Raw genomic sequence first — 21245 nt, 5'->3', positions numbered from 1 at the left:
TGCCATAACAACACACCGTTAACTCGCACCTGAGCCACCGAGTTTTGGTAGAGCAGTCTCACCCATTTACATCAATTTGGGCCAAAGCCCAGCCTAGTCAGCACTGCAAACAGATATGGTCATTCAATACTATTGAAGGACATGGTGGCGTCCAGCGCCATCAGAGCTGTTTGCTAACATAAGGCGTCTCTTGTCGTGTGCAGCACTCCATACAGTCTACAAAAGTTATGTTGGGTGCTCCTGCTAGGCATAAAGCCATATTGATCCCTCTGATCTAGTGTGGTGATCACCGGTATTAACCTATTTGCCAAGGTTTTTGCTAACACCTTTACCTCAACATTGAGGAGGGAATTTGGCCTGTATGAGTTACATTTATCTGGGGGCCTTCCTGAATTTTGTATCACCACAATAGTGGCCACTCGCTGATCGGCTGGCAATGTTTCCTCTCCCTGCGCCTCTAGTAACATATTACGTAGCGGTTGCACTACTCTGGAAGCTAGACCCTTGTACAGTTCAACTGGGAGGCAATTGGGACCTACCGCCTTTCCTACTTTTAAGGATCCCAATGCCATCAACAACTCTTCCTCTGTTATCTCCGCCTCCAAAGCCTCACAGGTCTCAGCTGGCACCACTGGCAATGAGAAATCTCTCAGTAACTCCTTACAGTCACCTACAGATCTCATGCACACTGGTGAGTAAATACCTTCATAAATTGAAGCATACACCTCTGCAATTTCTACACCGGAGGCCTTGAGCACATCGTTCTTATCTTTGATACATGCCACCCACGACCGCTCTCTATCACGCTTCTCAAGCCAGACTAGTAGCCTGAATACCTTCTCACCAAAAACGTATAGGCGGTGTTGTACTGACAGTGCGTATGCATGTGCCGCACCTACAGCCGCTGCTATCAATTTGTGTTGCCGTAGGGCCAAAGCATGGTTTGAGTATGCATCTCTTCATGCTGTAGCTTCCTCCTCGAGCCGGAATACCTCCTGCTCTAAGGACTTCATGTGCCTTGCCTCCTCCTTCTTTTGCCTCCCTATAGGTGCCTGGGCTTGCCCCCTTACCACCGTTTTGCGGCCTCCCAGATTGTTTGGTGTGAGTCAACCATACCTGCATTCTCTTGAAAGTACAAGTCAGTGCCCTCCTGAAGTTTGTCTCTCATCACTGGATCCCTCAATCGCCATGGATCTATCTTCAGGAATGCCCGTTTATTAACATGTGAACACTGGATTGTGACTCCCACTGGGTAATGGAGATGTCCCTGGCCATACGCAAAGGTGAAAGAAATTCACCCACCCTATCAATCTGTGTGAATAGGAAATCTATCCTAGAGAATGAGCTGTGGCACGCTGAGTAGTACATGTACTGTTGCTGGTGGGGGTACTGCGTTTGCTAAATATCTACCAACCCCAGAGTAGTTAGAAAACCAGAGAGGAGCCTTTCACCCCCCAGCCCTATTGGTGTACTTGAGCGATCCACATCCGGGTCAAGAACTGCGTTTGCGTCGCCCCCGACTAGGAGAGTTCCAACTGGGAGCCCTATAAGAATTTTGCTTATCATAGAGAGGACTATCTTCTAAAGCCTTGGTGGTGCGTAAAACAAGCAGAAGTTAATACTTTTCCCCTCATATGCCACAGCCACGCAGCAGCCTGTTACGTCGGACCAGACCCCTTCTATGATGAGCGGGCATGCCGTCCGCACCAATAACCCCACTCCCCAAGCGTCAGATGTATACCCAGAATGTGCCACTAGCTTGTACCCAAAACAATCCAGTGCCTTATATTTGTTGCCTCTAAGGTGTGTCTCCTGCATCATTATGACATCCGGGGTATGCCTCTTAATATGCTGGAGGACAAACGTGCGTTGCTTTTATTTGCCAGACCGTTTACATTCCAGGTCCAAGCCCGGAGTTGCTCTGGGTTATCTATCATTGTGGACATAGTCCCTAAAGACCGTCTTTCGCTTCACCACTCCAATCCCCCACCATTCGTGAATGTACAGTGAATTTCTTTTAGTCTAGAGGTAAGAACATCCAAACAAATAACAAGATTAAACAATATACCAGCTCTTCCTCCCTGCAATCCTGCTTGGTGAGTAGATAACCCCCTGCCTCCCCAAGTTGCCTGTCACCCTAACTATGTAATGGTAACAACTGATGAGGAGTGTGCACCAGCCTTCAGCCACACAGCACCTTATGTCACAAATGGATAAGGTATGCCCAGGTTCGTTTTTTGAGTGCACCTTTGTACATATGTCTCTATTCCAGCTTCCAGCAGTTTTTAGTTTCAGAGTCTCCACAGCTGGCCTTTAGAGCAGAAGAGTTATCTTACAACCATTTAGTCACTGATTCGATCTAACTCCCGCCCCCTCCCCCATAGCTAAACCACTGATCTTGACAGTCATGGAGCACCACATGTTCACTTATCTGGTCATTGTCTCTGTGTTGAGTTCTCACGGTCCCGGTCCTACTCTCCCAGCCCTCCATCATGCTCCTTGGGAACTTTTTGTTTTGCCCTGCCTCCTTTCCGCCAAACCGTACGCCAACCCTCCAGTCAGTCGCTCGCTACCTTCGGCGAGTTGAAGAAGAAGGTCTTGTCCTCCGCGATAACCTTCAACTTGACTGGAAATAGCATTATGTATTTGATGTTTTGATCGCGCAGGGCCCTCTTCGCCCCATCGAAGGTGCACCTTTGACGCTGTACCTGGAGCTTGAAGTCAGGAAAAAATCGGATTGTGGTATTTTTGAGTCGCAGATCTCCATGTTGACGCGCTGCTTGCAGGATTGCATCCCTATCCCTATAGTTAAGCAAGCGTGCTATTATTGTACGAGGGGGGCCCCCGGTCAAAAAACTGCAAATAATTTTGACAGGCGTTTCAACTTCAGTACCTTTAGGATCAAATCCTCTAGGAAAAGGTCCACCGATGGTCCCTCTATACCCTCCGGTACCCCTACCACTCAAATGTTGTTACGATGAGCTCTGCCTTCCTGATCATCAAGTCGGGCCAGGATTTCGGTCTGGTTCTTCATCAGTGTCAAGATTTGCTCTTTGAGGAGTTTAGCCTTGGATTGTAGTCCGTCAATGCCGGAGTCCGCTGATTTCACCTTGTCTGCCATCTTCCAGAAATTTGCTCTGAGCAGGTTGACCTCCTCATTGTTGGAGTCTTACTTTGGTTCTAAGGTCCCTCGTAGCTCTGTTATCACCCTCATTATGTCCTTCGACGAGGGGTATGGTGCCCCAGGCTCACTGGACAGGCAGACACCTCTTTAGCAGCGCTTCCAGTGCCCCCTGCGACCAACGCCTCATAGTCTCCATCCGCCGATCTTCTCTTTGACCCAGGATTAGAATCCTGCTTTCAGAAGTGCACCCCTCACCACCGCTCCCGCGGCCATCACTGACCCGATCAATATCTCTGAAGGTTTGTTAGCCGTGCGGGTGCCGGCACCCCAATCACCGTCGCGCCAGCTATGTGCTGCTCGCCTGCTCTCTACCTGCAGTAGCGGCGGGCCTCTCATGGAGCATCAGCGGGTCCGCCGCATTCAATGGCAGATTAGTTTGGGCCTCTCCACCGGCACTCGTGACATGCCCTGCCGCTCTGAGGATCACAGGCAGAGGGGGCCTTCCTCCTCGCACTGTCGCCACACAAGTGCTCCAGTCTAGCTGCAGACCTTATGCAAGCCTCTGCAACCGCTCCAATCAGCACGTTTGGCCCCACTGGAATCAGGCCTGATGGGGCGGCGCCATTTTGCCCGCTCCAGCACCAACCGCCTCTGAACAAATCTTCAGTCTGCGCCTTTCGTTCGGACCACTGCTCGTCCGAGATGCCGCCGCCGGCACTCGGACCTCTACTCATTCAAAAGCGAACTCAAATATGCCAATTTATGAAGGATGTCATAGGGCTTTTGCTCGGTTGCTAGCGCAGCTCTCTCAAGCTGTGGCCATCTTAGTCGGTCGCTGGCCATGACCCCCATAATTTTTTTTAGGTGGGATCAGAGGGGCTGGAGAGGAAATGAGCCACCTGCAGCTTTGGCATAGGCTTTCACTTTCACCCTTCACTTTTAGGTCTTAGACTCGGCTCACACTGGCTTGAAAAGTCTCTGATGCATATTTGAGAAATGCCCCCCTGATCAGCAGTCTTCTTTTTATGCCAAGCCCCCTGGGAGTCAAAAAAATGTGACTCCCCTCTCCACCTCCTTAAAAAGAAAACCTGCTAAAACATTTAAAGGCAGTGCAGGTTGGTGACTTTTCCAATTGGTGTGTATGGATGCAGGCCTGGTTCTAGCGGGTGGGCCAGGCCCACCCAAACATGAACCGTGGCCCAACCGTCAGGGGGGCAACAGCAAATGGCCACGTCAAATAAAACGTTCATTTGAACGTTATTTTTCTAGGAGTTGCGTGATTGGGCCTGGGCTCACGGGCACCCCAATCACGCATCTCCTTTTAGGTACAGGGGCATGGCGAAGGGGAGAAATCCTCTTTGGCACCGGGTAATGTGTGCGCACTGTCCTACTGCGTGGATATTTCAGCGCTGGAGAAAAGGAGTTTGTTGATCCAGATTCACCTTTCCTGACCCCTTCAGCTGTTTGAGATCGGGCTGTGCCACAGAGTTTGAATGGAGCAGTTAAGAGAATGTGTGGCTATTGTTCAGTTTTTTTATATCTGCAAAGACCCAGCTAGATGTCTGCTTCGAGGATGTATGTATATTAGTTCTTTTTTTTAAAAATCTATGAGGGCCCAACATGACACATACTTTGTGTATGCTGTGTATATTTTATATTGTTGTATCATTATCATGACAGATGCAAGACACAACTACTAAAATGTCCAGATAACTCTGGTGATTAATGATCCTGCTGGAGAGCAATATTTGTCTGTTCCTAATTTTTAAATGCAGATAAACTGTGTTTATGTGGATAGCTCAGTGGGTTACTTGCAGTACAGAAGTTACAATCCTAAAAAAGTCATTGACCTATGAACTGACATCAAAACTGAATGGTATAATTAGAACTTATTTTTTGGTGTTGCAATATAGTTAGAATTTACCCTGTCTTTCATTACTCTAATTTTGGTATAAAGAGTTTGTTTTGGCAGATATACATTTTAATCAGTAAGCCAATCCCGCAACCACTGGGGTATGCCTTAAGTCCTGTGTTTGTGCTTCTCCAGACCAAACCCTCCTAAAACATGCTGCCCACCAGTATGGATGACATGTGATACCTACACCTTGCAATCCTCATTGGTTTATGTGACATTCCCTATAGACTGATTTACATACTTGTATGATTCATTGTCTCTTCATGATGTAAGTACTGCGACACCCTACACTATGAGTAGCGCTATACAACAAATAAAATTGAATATGAGAGAGGGGCTACAGAGAGATGAAGGACACTGTTGGAGGGTGACAATTAGGGAATCCGAGGAGGCGGTCATGGGGGGCTACGGAAAGATGAAGTGCACTGTTGGAGGGTGATAGTGAGGAAGTCTGAGGAGGAGGTGATGAGGGGGAGAGGCTATGGAGCGATGAGGGGCACTGGTGAAGGGTGGCAATTAGTGAATCCAAGGAGGAGGTCATGGGGGGAGGGTGGGAGATACCGAGAGATATGGGGCACTGGTGGAGGGTAGTAGTGAGGGAGAGTGAGGAGGAGGTCATGAGGGGGAGGGGCTATGGAGAGATTGTGAGGGGCACTGTTTGAGGGTGGTAGTGAGGGAATCCGAGTAGGAGGTCATTGGGGGAGGGGCTACGGAGGGATGAGGGGCACTGTTGGAGGGTGGCAATGAGGGAATCCAAGGAGGCGGTCATAAGGAGGAGGGCCTTTGGAGAGAGGAGGGTGCAGTTGGAGGGTGGTACTGAAAAGATTCGAGGACAAAGTCATGAGGGGGAGGGGCTTTGGAAAGATGAAGGGCACTGTTGGAGGGCAGCAGTGAGGGAATCTGAGGAGGAGGTCATTGGGGGAGGGTGAGAGATTACGAGAGATGAGGGGCACTGGTGGAGGGTGGTAGTAAGGGAGTCTGAGGAGGAGGTCATGAGGAGGAGGGGCTACAGAGAGATGGAGTGCACTGTTGGAGGATGGTAGTAAAGGTACCTACAGAGAAAGAGGTTAGTGGTGGGCGCCAATAAATAACTCTCCACATGCTCTGTATACACACAGAAGCAATCCTTGTATCTTGGTGACTGTTTACAAGTTGATATGTTGTAATCTATGGCTTGTAGACTACCTCCAGAAGCGACAAATTGGGCCGGCAGTGGCCGACCCGAAAGCACTATTGGCACACACAAATAAAAATTCCTGGAGCCGGGCCGGAATGAATATGTGCTTGTGTAACATAACTGGTGCTCATGCAAAGCACTACAATACCTTTGGGTTGTGTTCGCTCTGTGTAAAACTGCAAGAAAAACAACATTGGTGGGGCGTCTAAGTTGGACGTGTGTTTTTCTCAGCAAACAAACAAAAACAGACTGAACATGGATGCAGCCTAAATAATTTTGCTTGTGCTTTGGAATTTGTGACGGTGCACCAGAACTGCATATGTACAAAGCGAACGGAAACATCTTAAATACAATTTTCACAGGTTTTCTTTTGCTTTCTGGGGCACAGATAGTTGAATCGCTCTTTGCCTGTCAAAAGTTATGCATTCAAATAGTCTTGCTGTATATTTCTGTAGTCCTCAATATTTAATGGAATACAGCATTTCAAGTACCATACATACCAGGAGTGTGTAAGCAGTGGCAGGAAAAGTAAATTTCTTCTTAGAGGGGACATCTCCATCGCCTTAACTTGGCATAACTCACTGCCCAGTACAAACAATGTGGTGTTCTCTTTATATGGACTTCAATAATTTATGAACGTTTTGTTTCTTAAAAATACTTTGGTGATCAACAAGCACACTATTCTACACAGTGTGTTGGGCTGAATTAATTTTGGAAGGATGTATTCAAAGCTTTGTTATGCTGTGCTGACAACAGTAAATTAAAAATCTTTAATATCCTACCTATACTCCACATTTGCCACTTGACTTCTCAATGATGAGTTTTGTTTGCATTTGAGGTCTGTTAGCTTCTGTTACTCCGGTTTGCAGTCACTTAGTAGGTGCTCTTTTTGAAGATGTGTTTTTTATTTCCACTCATAGTGAGTATTTGATGTTTTAATGCACCCCTTCGCCATTTATGCCGACCTGCAAAAAGTGTTTTTTTAGATCTCGGCTAAGTAGCGCTTGCGCCGTCTCTTCGAGACCTGTTGGATTCTGAATAGTATATTGTGCACTTTTTTCTTTAAATATTAACTCCACCGCACACAAAAAAACATTAGCAGAACTCTACACATCAACTCTTCTTTTCTAGTCAGCGACATTGGAGTCCTCGCTCAGAGCATACTTTTATTTTGCTCCTCTGTTGCAGCTGCATCAAATGTATACATCATGTTCCATGGCAGCCTGCATACAGTGCAGGCCTGTGATTGACATCTGTTTTCCATAAGTGGGCTCTGAGTAGCGTTTACCATTGCTGCGTGTACATTTCCCAGTTAATTTACGTTAACATGGCCATAGGTTTACTGTACAGTTGCTTGAAAAGTTTATAACATGGTATACTGTGCACTTTTTTCTTTAAATATTTACTCCGTTGCAAACAAAACAAACATGAATAAAAGCATTGCCATTTACAATGCCAATAGCTCCAAGTCCAACAAAAGCGAGACCTATTGCATTACAAATGCTTGTTTCAGTAATTTTGTATTATATAGTACGGTCTAGTGTGCTTGAAACTTAAATTATAATACTGGATGGTAGCTTGTGTATATAAAAGCACTTTCAGCCTGATTCATGTACGGGCCGTTTTGCGTGTCCCTAATAGCGATTAATAGCGACTCGCTATTGAGGAAACGCAAAACGGCATTCATGTACTTTTCGGGGAAAAAATAGCGACTCGCACGCGGGCGCTAAAGCCGTTAGCGACCGACAAAAAACGCAGAAAAATCGCTATTTCCGGCTACCTGCGATCGGGATAGCGACTCGCAATCCCGATCGCACGGGATAGCGACTCGCAATCCCGATCGCACGGGATAGCGACTCGCAATCCCGTGGGATCGGGAATGCGAGTCGCTATCTCGCGGGATCTGGAAAACGGGAAGACGCATTACGAGCACCGTGATGACATCACAACCAGGAAGCAGCCAAATCCCACCCCCAAACAACACAGTGACGCTATCAGTCGAGTGTTGAAGACCGAAAGCTGCCGCTAAACCGCCGTTAGCGACTCACAACCCCGCCGAAATTGCGACCGACATGTCGGAGGAACCCCAGCCAGGCCCCAGCAACAGCGCTGCCCGGAAGCGCAAACTGAAATTCTCCGAACAGGAGCTGGAGAACCTCATAGAAGGGGTGGTGGCAAACCACGACCAGCTGTTTGGTGCAAACTCCCGGAGGGTCCCAGAGCAGGAGAAGAGGAGGATCTGGGTTGGGATTGCCTCCAGTGTGAACTCTGTGGGCGTTGCGGACAGGTCTCTGGAGGAACTCAAAAAGCGGTGATACGACCTCCGAGGCCGTGCCAAGGAGAGGGTTGCGGAGCGCCTTGGTGAGGCATCAGGCACCGGAGGTGGTAGACCGACTGTCCCACCCAACACCCCCCTGGAGGACCGGGTAGAGGACACGTTGGAGAGGGAGGCGTGTGTTGGCGTGACCCCTCTGGACTCCTCCCGCCCCACCCAAGACACCCAAGGTAAGTGGCATGCGACTGCGACCCTGTCCCCTATGACCGCCCCTGACCAAATAGGCTCACTCATTGGCCCTTAGTCATGCCTATGTTGTGCATCAGGAAATGCCCTGAAGCATTGTGGGAGACGTAGTATGTCCACAATGTAGTAGTACCACAATGCGGCCAGAAAGGTTCCAAAGTGCGCAAATACACAGCCACCCAGGGAATGACACCCAGCATGCATGTAACATCTGCACGTCTGACAGTCACATGCACCTAATGAGTATCCACTTACCCTCACAGGTGCGGGAGACAGCAGTGACAGTGAGAGGCTGCTGATCGATGAGGAGGCCCAGGAGGAGGAATCCCTACCTGAGACACAGCCACCAGCCCCTGCAGCAGCGCCAACACCAGCAGCCAGGCCCCCCACCTTACCTGCTGCAACACCTGCAGGCCCACCGGCTGCCAAGGCCAGGCCCCCCGCCTCTGCTGCATCAACACCTACAGGCCCACCGTCTGCAAAGGCCAGGCCCCCCGCCTCTGCTGCTTCAACACCTGCAGGCCCACCGTCTGCCAGAGCCAGGCCCCCCGCCTCTGCTGCTTCAACACCTGCAGGCCCACCGTCTGCCAGAGCCAAGCACCCCACCAATGTGCCTCCAGTGGCTGCGGCACCTGCAACACCAGCTGCAACAACACCTGCAGCACGGCCAATAAGATCTGGCCCAGCCACATCCGCTACACAGCGGCCCAACAGCAGGCGGGGCAATGGGCATCTCCATGCCTGCCTGAGCGTGGAGCGGCGCATGCTCCGCATACACCAGCGGCAGTCCCAGCAGCAGGGAGCAATCCAGCTCCAGCTCCATAAGATAGGCCGCAATGTGGCTGGAGTCGGGGAGAGGATGGACCGCATGACGGCGGCCATGGACCGCATGACGGCGGCTATGGAAGACAACACTGCAGCGCTGGTGAAGCACCGCAGTGTTGCGAGCAGGCGCCACCACCAGTTGCTGAGCCGGCTGTCCACCTATAGCCGCTCCAATTATGTCTCGGCAAATGCCACCACCCTGCTTGCGCGGCGCTCCCTGACCCAGCAGCACCAACTGGTCCAGTGCTGCGAAGATATTACCCGGGTGCTGGAGCATTTGACCACCGCCGTCACCGCACTGCACGCACCTGTGCTACCGGCAATTGTGGGGGGTGATGATGCTAGTGAGGGTGCCTCCAGTGTCAGCAGCCACTCTGCCACGCAGGCCCCCCCACCTAGGCGCAGCACAAGGGCTACGCCTGCTCCAGCTGCCCAGGAGGAGGAAGAGCCTCCCAGGCGCCTGCAAATTGTGCGCCGGAGGCGCCAATGACATTGTGTCAGGGACACAGGCGCAGGCTGAACTTAAGCCTGCCATGGACCGTGTCATGCAGTATGCATGAATACTGCATTTTGTAAATAGTTGTTTCCAAGACCCATTATTTTTTGTGATTATAACAAATACATTTATTTTGGTGCACACATACGCCTTGTGTAATCATTACAGTTTGCATGCAATTGTGATATGTGGGGTGGGGGAAGGGGGTGGGCTAGAAATTGTTAGCTGTGATGTGGTTGCGACGTCTGTGGCCTTCAGCTGGGTTCTCCCCGCGTGCATGGTGCGCATGTGCTGGTGGCCGGTCGTCCCCCTCAGATTCACTGCCTGAGATGTCAACTGGTATCCGGCGCTTGGTTGCAATGTTATGAAGCATTTCACAGACAGCCACAATGCGGCAGCACGCTGCAGGACTGTAATACATGGCCCCACCTGTCTTGTGCAGTATACGGAACCTGCTCTTGAGCAGGCCAAATGTCCTTTCAATACAGTTCCTTGTCCGGATGTGCGCAACATTGTAGCGGCGTTGCTGAGGTGTGGCAGGGTTGAGGTAAGGGGTCAGGAGGTATTCCTGTAGGGCGTAGCCACTGTCACCTGTATGAGAGGAGCAGATGTTGATTGCCTGTGCAGCGCAGTTACTTCATAGCAATGTGACATTGTCGACAAAGTGTACTTACCAAGTAGGTGTCCTTCCCCAAACTCTCCCCTGATCAGTCGTGTGTGGAGTCCGCTGTGCCTGAAGATGAAGGAGTCATGGGTACTCCCTGGGTACTGGGCCACAATGTCAGTGATGATGGTCTTGGCATTGCAGACCATCTGTATGTTGAGGGAGTGGTACGACTTCCTGTTGCGGTACATATACTCCGTGCCAGCTGGTGGGCAGATGGCTACGTGGGTACAGTCTATGCAGCCAAGGACATGGGGAAAATGGGCAACATTATAAAATTGTAGTTTTGTGAGGTCCAAATCCTGTTGGCTCGTGGGAAATGTGATGTGCCGGTGGAGCTGGGTGAGCATGGCCTCAACAAAAGTGTGGAGGCAGCGTGACATGGTGGGCTGGGATATCCCCCCAGCAGCGGCTACTATGCCCTGGAAACTGCCGAATGCCAGGAGGTGCAGGCTGCACAATACCTGCACATGTGTGGGCACAGAATTGTTTCGCCTTGTTGGGTGCTGCATGATGGGGGCGAGTTCTTGTATCAGCCAGGTGATCATTTCCCCATTCAGCCTGTATTTGGCATAAATCTGTTCTCTGGTTTGCCCCAGCAAGGTGACCCGCTGCCGGTAAATCCTTGCCTGCCTCATGCGTCTCCTCCGTGCTGCTCGCTGTAGCCTTCGCCGCCTCACCACCATGTACATCCCAGGCATTGTGGAACGCCTATTGCTGCTGCTGAATGTCCTTATGTGTGATTGGTCAGGCCTGGACCTGTTGGTGATTGGCTAACAGTTTTTCAAATTTTGGTTAATCATGGCTTTTATGGTTACCGCCTGCTTTGAGTTGTCCTTAAATTGCGCCGCGCAAATGTGCGATTTAGCGCTTTTTCGCTAATGTATTTCTTTCATGAATGCCGATTGAGACAATATTGCGTTTCGCTATTCAATTCGCAGATTCCGTGGTTGGTCGCTATTTCATTATCGCTAATGCTCGGCTTCCCGGAGTCTGCGACTTTTACAGCGTAATCGCTATTCCGGTCGCTATTATTTTTTAGCGATTTCGCTATTTCGTACTTGAATGCCGATTCCGTGTTTTGCACCCGCAATTGCGTTTTCGCAGCCATTGCGGGCGCTATTTCGCTTCATGAATCAGGCTGTTAGTATTTAACACTGGGCCGCTACTTTACTTTTACTTTTCCATTAAATAGCTATTGTCATTTCTAAGTTATTTAACAATCTTATAAAACGCACGTTCACCAGGGGTCAATTTGCCATTGTACATTCTAAATGAAGCTTTTAGTAGGCTGGCATAGTATATGATGCACACTTGTCTACGTGAAGCCCCTTGCACTAAACCAGACAACACTGATGGTGATTTTAGTGGTTTTAGACAACCATAGAAAGCGCTCGACGTTTGATAGCTGTGGAGAGCAGCTTTCAGGCTTAGTCCAGAAGGAGTAACAAAAACACTTCAATCAGCGGCTGACCAAGGTTTAGCACATCAAATCCCAAACTTTGTGAATATTAAGGGTCTTGTGCAACCACTTCAACAGCTTGCCGCAGTTCAGCTTCACAGGAAACCAGATACTGCACTTTGAACAGAAGGAAAGGTGCTCCAAAATAAAGTCAATTTTCTCCAAGTACATCCAAAAATTATCTTTATTGTTGTTGATAGTAAAAACTGGACATCAGCCTCAGCCAACGCATTTCGTTCCAGAGATGGAACTTCATCAGGGCTCATACAATAAATACCGGCATATTGTGCCCGTGCTCAAGCAATAAGGATGTCTCAATGGGTATTTAAAGAATACGTCCAAACAATCTGAAAAGTCAAATGCTTTGTGCATAGGAGTTCAGACAAATCCGTCTTCAACCGGGTACACCCCACAATATGGGCAGTGAAAGAATAACAAGTATCCCTTCCGTTCCCAGTCCGTCATGCAAACCTCACCCCGGATTCCCATGCGGTCCGGGAAAACGAATGAACAACTCGCCCGCCCAGCCGCACGCACCCACAAACTTTCTTATTTGTGAAAGTTGCCTCTTTGATGGCGAGGCCGGTGAATGGCTGTCAGAGAATTGAATAAGGAATGCCGAACCAATATCACCACTAAACTCCCTAACACATTGGTGTATCTCCTGCCCGGAGATATCAACACAAATACACTACAATACTTAAATTGCAAATAAGGTAAGTAGCACCAAATACAGAAATACGGTGGTTTCCAGGGGAGACCAAACCATATACTTAAAACACGGAATGCAAACCGCAACTGAAGTCAAGACTTGGACCAGAAGCCTCTGAGGAGGTGGGGGCACATGGAACCACTCAAGGTAAGCACCCAGGAACCCCACAGAGACTGCGTGCAGAGTGGAAGCACAGCTGTGTACTCAATTGCAGTCAAAGGTAAAGTTGTAGTTGCAGTTTTCAAGAAGACGGACCCTTTCCAGGGAAGAAATCCAGTGGAAGACATAAGGCTGGAGAGTCACCCCACCCATGGATACCAGGTTACCTACACCAGGGAAGCCGGGTCGAAAGGTGTAAGCTGATCTTGGAAACCACCATAGACCACAATTGATTACTTCAGGAAAGATGCAGCTGGCGAAGACGGTGTCAGAGTCCAGTGGAATCCAAGGGTGGATTCTTGAAGAAGAGAACCTGCAAGCAGAGGGGAGAGAGTCAATGCTACTTGGAGGTGACAAGAAGGCAAGGAAGAGCAATGCCCTCGACGTTGGAAGATTTACGAGTGATGACGGTGACATTGTCGCTGCAGCTGTGATGACCAAGCCATACTGAGGAAGACCAAGAGCCATGTATGAGCAGTCCCACGTCCGAAGTCGAGAACCAGGGATCAGAGTCCGGTGAGAGCGCCAACATGCCTTGGCAGCTACAACAGGCGATGGAAGAGAAGGAGTAATGTTGGGACCAGCAAGGTCCCAGGGACTCACCAGGAGAGTTAGAGGAGACCCGAAGCAACCAGGGGAGCTGACTGAAGCAGAAGAAGACCCTCAAGAGGACCCGCAGGCCGAAGGCACAGGAGTCGCAAGATGACCTCGAGCAGCTCACCAAAAATGAAGGCCCACGATGCAGAGGATGTGGTGAGTCCGTTGACCTTGGCAGGAAGAGATGCTGGAGGCTGTAGCTACTTGTAGCCCCCGGTATGATTCTAACATGTTTGATACCAAAATTGCCAAGGTTCGACACGGACACTATATAGTTAGACAATGCGTAATGACAGAATTCCACTATATGTATCAAAATGGCTGGCTGCACTTACAAAGCCTGGAGAATCGAGTCTGGAGTTTGCAGGGGTGTCCTGCTCTTGCAGGGGCACCCACACAATTATAACGTAGCTTCAGGATTGAAAGGCTTGCCTTAGGGGTAATTTGTGTGTTTTAAGGATATTGACCTCAGATATAGAAACATTTATATCTGTTGTTAGTGGTGCTAGTAACAGCTTACACAGGCTGCAATGGTAGGCCTGTAGTCAGTGTTTGAGTGGTCTCTCATGGATGGACAATACATGCTGCAGCCCATGGGAGACCCCTGGTGTACCTATGCCCTGGGTACCTCAGTACCATCTACTAGCCACTCCTAAAGGTACAGCAGTATCCAATTGTGGCGGTACAGAACTATTTACTATAGTCAGATTTAGGGTGGAAGCACAGTGACTGGGGTCCTGATTAGCAATGAGACTAGTAAAAAAGCATATTGGCACCAGCAAAAAGTGGGGTAACCGTAGAAGCAAATCATACTTCCCAACACACAACCCCCCCCCTCAAATTAAAGGATATGAGACTAATCTTGCCCAGTTGAGTCTTCATTCTCTAAGTGAAAATATCTGGAGAGTCCATCTGCATTGGCATGGTCACTCTCAGGTCTGTGTTCCACAGAAAAAGCCCATCCCCTGGAGAGAAATGGACCACCAAACAAGTTTGGGATGTTCACCCTCCATTTGTTTTTGCCATAAGATGGGCTAATGGTCTGTCTGAACAATGAAGTGAGTACCAAACAGGTATGACCTCAACTTATTCAAGGCCCAGACCCCAGCAATGGCCTTCCCTCTCAATAGCTGACCAATGCTGTACCCTGGAGGGCAACCTTGTGCTTATAAAAACTACTGGTTGGTCCTCGCCACCTGCATTGAGTTGTCATAGAACTACACCTACCCTACCTCAGAAGCATCAGTCTGGACAATGATGGTTTTTGGAGTAGTCAGGACTTTGGAGAATGGTGGCAGTGCTCATGGCCTGCTTCAGGTCACCAAATACTTTCTGACAACTAACTGTCCACTGAACTTTCTTAGGCATTCTTTTGAAAATGAGATCATCAAGGGGAGTTAACAAACCAGCCTGTAGTACCAAGTCAGGCAGGCGAAAGACATAGTCAACAAGGTTGTTCCCCTCCCTCCTTAACCAAACACGATGGACCCCTAACTGGATGTCCAAACAGAAGTTCAAATGGGCTGTGGCCCACACCGTCTGAGGAACCTCTCTGTAAGCAAAGAGAAGACAGGGTAGTCAGACATCCCAATTTCGCCTGAGCTTTTCTGGGAGTCCCATGATCATACCCTTGAGGGTCTTGTCGAACCTTTCAACGAGCCAATTGCGTTGTGAATAGCAGGGTGTGGTACACTTGTAGTTTATACTATACTCTTTCAACATTGCAGGTATGTAGCTAGATCTAACCTTTGTACCTCCGTCGGACAAGACCTCCTTAGGAAACCCCACTCTGGAAAAGACTCCCAGAGCTATTCCTACTTGGAATAGCTTCTGGATACCTAGTGGCATTGTTCACCACCACTAGAATGTAACTGTATCCAGATGCAGTTGGAGGGTTTAATGGACCAACAATGTCTATCTGTACTCTCTTAACGGGGACCCCAACCACTGGAAGTGGAATTAAGGGGCCCTTTAGAGTGCCACCTTACTTACCACTGGCTTGGCAAATCACACAGGAGCGACAAAACTCCTTGGTATCTTCAAATATGTGGTGCCAGTGAACAACTTGCTTTGTCCATGATGTCCTAAAAGGGAAATGTCATGTGCAAGGGACAGAAGAAAACCTCTGAATTTTAGAGGTATAACCAACCCCTGGAGGCACCAGACATGGGGTTTCTACTCTCAGAAAACAGAAGTCCATCTTTCCAATAGATCCTATGGGACAAACTGACATTCCCTGCCTTCTCAGCAGCACCTTGTTCAAGAGAGGGGCAGGATTTCAGCTCCAGGCTCAAGTCTGCCCTGGAAGGGACCCCTGGCCCCAAAGAACTCTGCTGTGTTAGGCTCAAGTCCCTCTGGGACAGTTCCTTTACAGGGGTTAAGGTCATCTTCATCAGGAGACTGATCCTCACTGGGAGTCTGGGAATGAGGATAATTCCTTACCCTTCCTGCTCCTCCTCTAACAAGCTAGCGGGTCCATTTTTCCAGGATCCAGTGCTCCCTCCGTGACTAACTATTTGGCCAGACCCCAAGTAACTGCAAATGCACCGCCAGAGATTCCCATCATCTCTGCATGTGTCCTGAACTCCACTTATGACCAGGCTGAAGTTTCTAACCCATTGCTCAACAGACAGTCCACAGGTAGGTCCGAGGAAACCACAACTTTCTTAGGGCCAGTTACCCCTACCCAGGTGAGATTCACAACTGTCAAAGAAAGATCAGTCCTGACATTGCTTGCATTGGTCACTTGGTAAAATTGACAAACTATGATCTGATCAGGAGACACAGGTCCTCTGTCACTATAGTGTCACTGGCCCCAGCGTCCCTGTGTGCAACAGCTTACTGACCATTAATCATAGCCTGTTCTTGTACTTGCCCAAGTGCTCTGGTACTTATATGCACACAAAGGGCATTCTCTGAAGAATACATTCTTAACTTGGAGAATGTGAATACATGGGGGCCAGCAACACCTACTCAGGGGGTTGCCAACTATTTAGTAGATTTAACATTATATGCAGAATAATGCAGTATGCATATATAAAAGTAATGTAAAATTGACAATTTTAAAATTCTGTGCAAATGCGGTAGAATTTTAATTGGTGGTTAAAATTTAAGGTGCTTATTTATGGAAGTCCTGCGTCACTTTTTGCACGATGTAAAGTGATACATGCATGACGCAGGGCCCTCATTTCGATTTATGACGCCTCGGAAAGCCACCCTGCATGGCTTTGAGTAGCCCCATAAATCTTGAGTAAGACAATGCAGCACAAATCACTGTATTGCCTTACTCTGCACCAGGCAGGTGTTTCATGGGCATTGCTGTGAGTTTTTCAATGCAACACCCATTGATTTTGACACGGTCCCAGTCCAGTGAAGTGCACGGACGCCCTGCCAGGCATGGCTCCAGACTAAATAAAGGGGGTATGCAGCCCTATGCGTGGGGACAGGACACAGCTTATTCAGAGACAAAGTCAAAAACATCTTTATTCAATTCATAGAATCATAAAAGAACAAAGAATACTGTAGTTGCCTCATATCAAACTAATACATTGGTCCTCTAAAACTCATAGATAAAAACCCCTAACTGGGTTTATAGACCGTTACAATTACAGTTACACAAGTATGAAATTCTTTACTAAAGTACAAAATACAAGAGGCATATTTATGAAAGCCAGAATACAGTATACAAGTTGGATATTAAAGTGCTCTAGTGCCTTGGTACAGTTTTGCAATTAATACTTGAACCCTTTAACCATTAATCTTAAAATCAGTTTTTCAGGTTTAAGTGAAGCTGGGTCCAGCTCCTCCCTCCCATCCAGTCAGGAATAGCCCACTTAATCACACCCAAGCTCCCATTGTGTTAGGCTGTCTAGGTGGAATACACAAAGTCCAACTGCCAACTACACCCAGTCATGTGACCAAAGACAGGTTACAGGCACCATTGCTAAGGCACTTACTAAAAGTGGCATTTTCAGAAATGTAATTTAAAATCTAACTTCCTAATAAGTTAGGATTTTAAATTAGGATTCCAGGATTCCAGAGACATTAAATATGAACCAGTTGTATCTTCCCATTTGGAATTTACACTTATAAAATGTAATAAGGTAATCTCAGTGTTATCCTATAGGATATATAGGGCTTTCAGTATTGAAAAAGGAGTTCAGAACTTTTTCACTACAAGGACATGTAAAATTTAAAAGTACATATCCTGCTTTTGAAATACACTGCACCGTGACCTATGTGCTGTCCAGGGCCTAACCTGGGGGGCCTGAAAAGAGGTTTAATTTGCAAGGTCGACATAGCAGTTTAAAACTGCACACACAAGCTCTGCAATGGCAGGCCTGAGACATGTTTGAAGGGCTACTTAAGGGTATAGCACAAACAGGGCTGCAGGCCCACTAATAGCATTTACTTCACAGGCCCTGGGCACAGGTAGTTCGCATTATTTGGGTCTTATAAGTCAAATAAATATGACAATTGTAGATAAGCCAATGTTACCACATTTTAGGGAAAGAGCACAAGCACTTTAGCACTGGAACATCTTTTTAGTATCATCAGGGTGTAGAAGCAGGCCGCTGTTGACCTGGGCAAACATGTCTAGCTTACTGTCAATAATGATTCAAAGGATTCTTACATGAATTCTGGGGTGGTTCTGAGATCCGTAGACCACCAGGCAGAATCCCATGGCATGAACACTTTTCCGAAGAGCACCACTTCATTCTTGTCCATTTTAAGTTTGAGGCAGTTGAGTTTCATCCAGGTGGACACTTCAGTCCTGCACGAGTTGAGGTTTTTCATGATGTTGGGTGTTTTGGACGAGAGGGACAGTAATTAGTTGCATGTCATTGGTGTAGGTGAGTATGTTGAATTGTTTGTGTACGTATGACATCTGCCAGTGGTTTCAGTAGGTGTTGAAAAAGGTCAGGTGAGCGAGGAATCTGCAAATGAGGTCCGGGCTTTTGAGGAGCATGGTGGCGTAGTGAATGTTTGTGTCCTTCCACTAAAAAAGGTGCAGATCCATTTGAGGTCTAGTCATTTGATGACAGCCTGTAAAGTCATCTGATCTGGATGGGATCGGAGACTGTTTAAGGCTGCATAGAGGTTGAGTAGAATGAGGACTGCTGTTTCTCCTCTGTTGATAATCATCTAAAAGCCATCTGATGCTGCAAAGAGGGTTGTCTCTGTATTGTGGTTTTATCTGTTGCCTGAATGTGAGGTGTCAAGGAGCTGGCGCTTGGCAAGGTGGTTGTTGATGACTTTTTCCAGGAAAGTTCCCAGATATGGTAGAAAGGAGATTGGTTTAGTATTTCACAAGTTTGGCTGGGCCTGCTGAGGGCTTGTTCTCGAGGGGATGACATCTCTGTGCTTCCAGGCTTCTGGGAGAGTGGTTGTATCAATTGAGGTGTTGAAGTTGGAGATGAAGGCTTTGATAGTGGGAATAGAACCAATATGAAGCAAAAAAGGCAAAGTACAACAAGGACAAAAAGCAATGAAAAATACTGCCATAAAGAAGAGAGGAAGACAAAAACTGGGCACAAAAACAAGGCAAAAAATTTTGAAAATGACTGAGAGCAATGATGATAAAAGACAAGAGAAAGCAGATTTGAGAAGGGCACCACATGAGAAAAAAGCAGTGTAGAGAGAGAATGAAAGCGAGATAGAACGAGCAAGAGGAGCAAGGCTGGAGCTTCTAGGGACTGGATCTGGGTTCCAAAGTGTTGACCATTCAGAAGTGCTAGTGGGCTAGGGCCACCATCTACTTAATTGTATAAGGTAAAGTGTAAACAAGTATATTTTAAAGAAAAAAGAAGATAATTTAGCCTGTCTATAAAGCCGTTATTTTGTTTTAGTTAAATGCGAAAGGAATACATGCCTCTTGGAGCGTCTTTGGTGAAGTGGTTTCATGTGGATCCTGTTTCCTTACAGTGATATCCGTTGATTGGATTGGTATTACGGGTTTTTTCTGTTGCTTTGTATGTTAAATAGTATTGTTATTTGTGTTTCACAGCGAGTACCAGATAATTGTTTCTCGAAAAAGAAGCATGAGTGAAGACATCTGCCAGAGGGAGGACTTGGTCCCCTTCAACAGCAGCCTGGACCAGGATGTCTACATTACAGCAGCTCTTCCTGGTCACAACCTCACAAGCCCAGAGGAGTTTGTCCTTGGAGACGGGACCTACCAACATGGCTACTACAATGCCCCACTCAGGGCGGGGCACAATTATACAGCCTTCCTTCGGGTCATCAGTATATGGGACCAGGTAACTCATCTGTCTACCCTTCACTCAAGATCTCCATGGAGATGGCTAGAGAGCCTAGGATTATGAACACATATGATGGTAGACTGATGCTCTATATTGTAAATGGGAAAAGAGACAATTAGGAGGCTGGTCAGTAATAATCCTTATTTCTTTTTAGGTCGAGACAAGGCAGCGAGCATGTGCTTTCTGCAAGCCAGGCTTTATCTCTCCTTGGACTTCCAGCACGTCCACCGATTTCCATTTGTTCTTTCTTGTGTCATTTACAAATGCTGACTTTTGATTGGTGCATTGCTTGTAAATGTCCCTCCTTTGGGTGTTTGGTTCCCTCCTATCAGATTTCACTAATTGTTCCTTCTGGATGGCCATCAAAAGCGTTCATGTTCCTCCTGGTTGACCATCACAATACATAGTGCAGCGGGATATTTTTTTTATCTTATCAGCATTGCTAATTTTTTTTAATTGTATCAGCATTCCTTATTTTGTTTCATTGCCATTGCTTTAGTGACATTCTATTTTTTTTGGGGGGGGGAGGCCCAGTTCTAACAATGCTGAGACTCAAACCCAGTTGCCTAGGTCCGAAGTAGGCAGCTCAGGAAATTACGCCACAGGACTTTTCCTGCTGGGCATAGGTGTCAGAGTGCTTGGTTGCAACTTTCAGTTTTTTAGTAATGGTTGTGGTCGAAAACTCTTGCTTTAAAGTTTCACTTTTGCTTTGAAGCTTCCTTATCTAGAGAGTCCACATCTTAAAACTGATTGACAATAGAACATTGCTATAGGCTCACCTGCCCTGCTATGAGCTGTCCAAAGGCTATGTAGCATTTGTAAACTTAGCAGAAGTGAGCTAAAACATGCAACTTCCTTATTTAAAGTTTTGCTACGAGTAACGAGAAAGAGCTTAAGTTTCATAAAGCACAAATCCGGTAAAAATGAAAACACTGAAGTAGTCGAAAAACTTTTTCTGGACTACATCGAGTACTATGAAGAAAGGTGGCTAGAAGGAAAACTGTCTCTGTGCAATGAAGAAGCCCTAAGAGACAGAGCTAAGCACATTGTGCTGCCTTTTGTCGGCCTCTGTGAGGATTCCGGTGGGCCTACCCTGTCTGCAGCTGTCATCTGTGAATTAGTGACTCACAATCGAAGCCCACCTCACGCGTGCCATGCTCTGGGGGGCACAGTCGCAAACCTGTTAATGTCCCTAAAATCGGCTCCTCTGATTAAGGAAGCTAACCAGAAAACAGGGAGAAGGTGAAGCGTTTTCCTAGTGGTGAGACTCCACTGAAGTCAATGAGTGCAGAGAGACTGGTCAGGAGTGAGACTGCTCTAAGATGTGGAA

General features: G+C 47.6%; 1 protein-coding gene across 1 annotated transcript in view; it reads left to right on the top strand.

Annotated features, from left to right (window-relative positions):
* The window catches only part of LOC144819260 (receptor-type tyrosine-protein phosphatase kappa-like), an 880755-nt gene that overhangs the window by 823730 nt on the left and 35780 nt on the right, over window positions 1-21245 (top strand). Inside the window, exon 8 of the mRNA XM_078677229.1 lies at window positions 19660-19912. Coding sequence (XP_078533355.1) covers window positions 19660-19912 — 253 coding nt within the window. The remainder of the gene's footprint in view (window positions 1-19659; window positions 19913-21245) is intronic.

Source organism: Lissotriton helveticus, chromosome 2_1 (genome assembly GCF_964261635.1).
Source record: "Lissotriton helveticus chromosome 2_1, aLisHel1.1, whole genome shotgun sequence".
Taxonomy (NCBI): domain Eukaryota; kingdom Metazoa; phylum Chordata; class Amphibia; order Caudata; family Salamandridae; genus Lissotriton; species Lissotriton helveticus.
The sequence above is the reverse complement of the archived record's forward strand: the minus strand, read 5'-3'. Positions and strand labels throughout refer to the sequence as shown.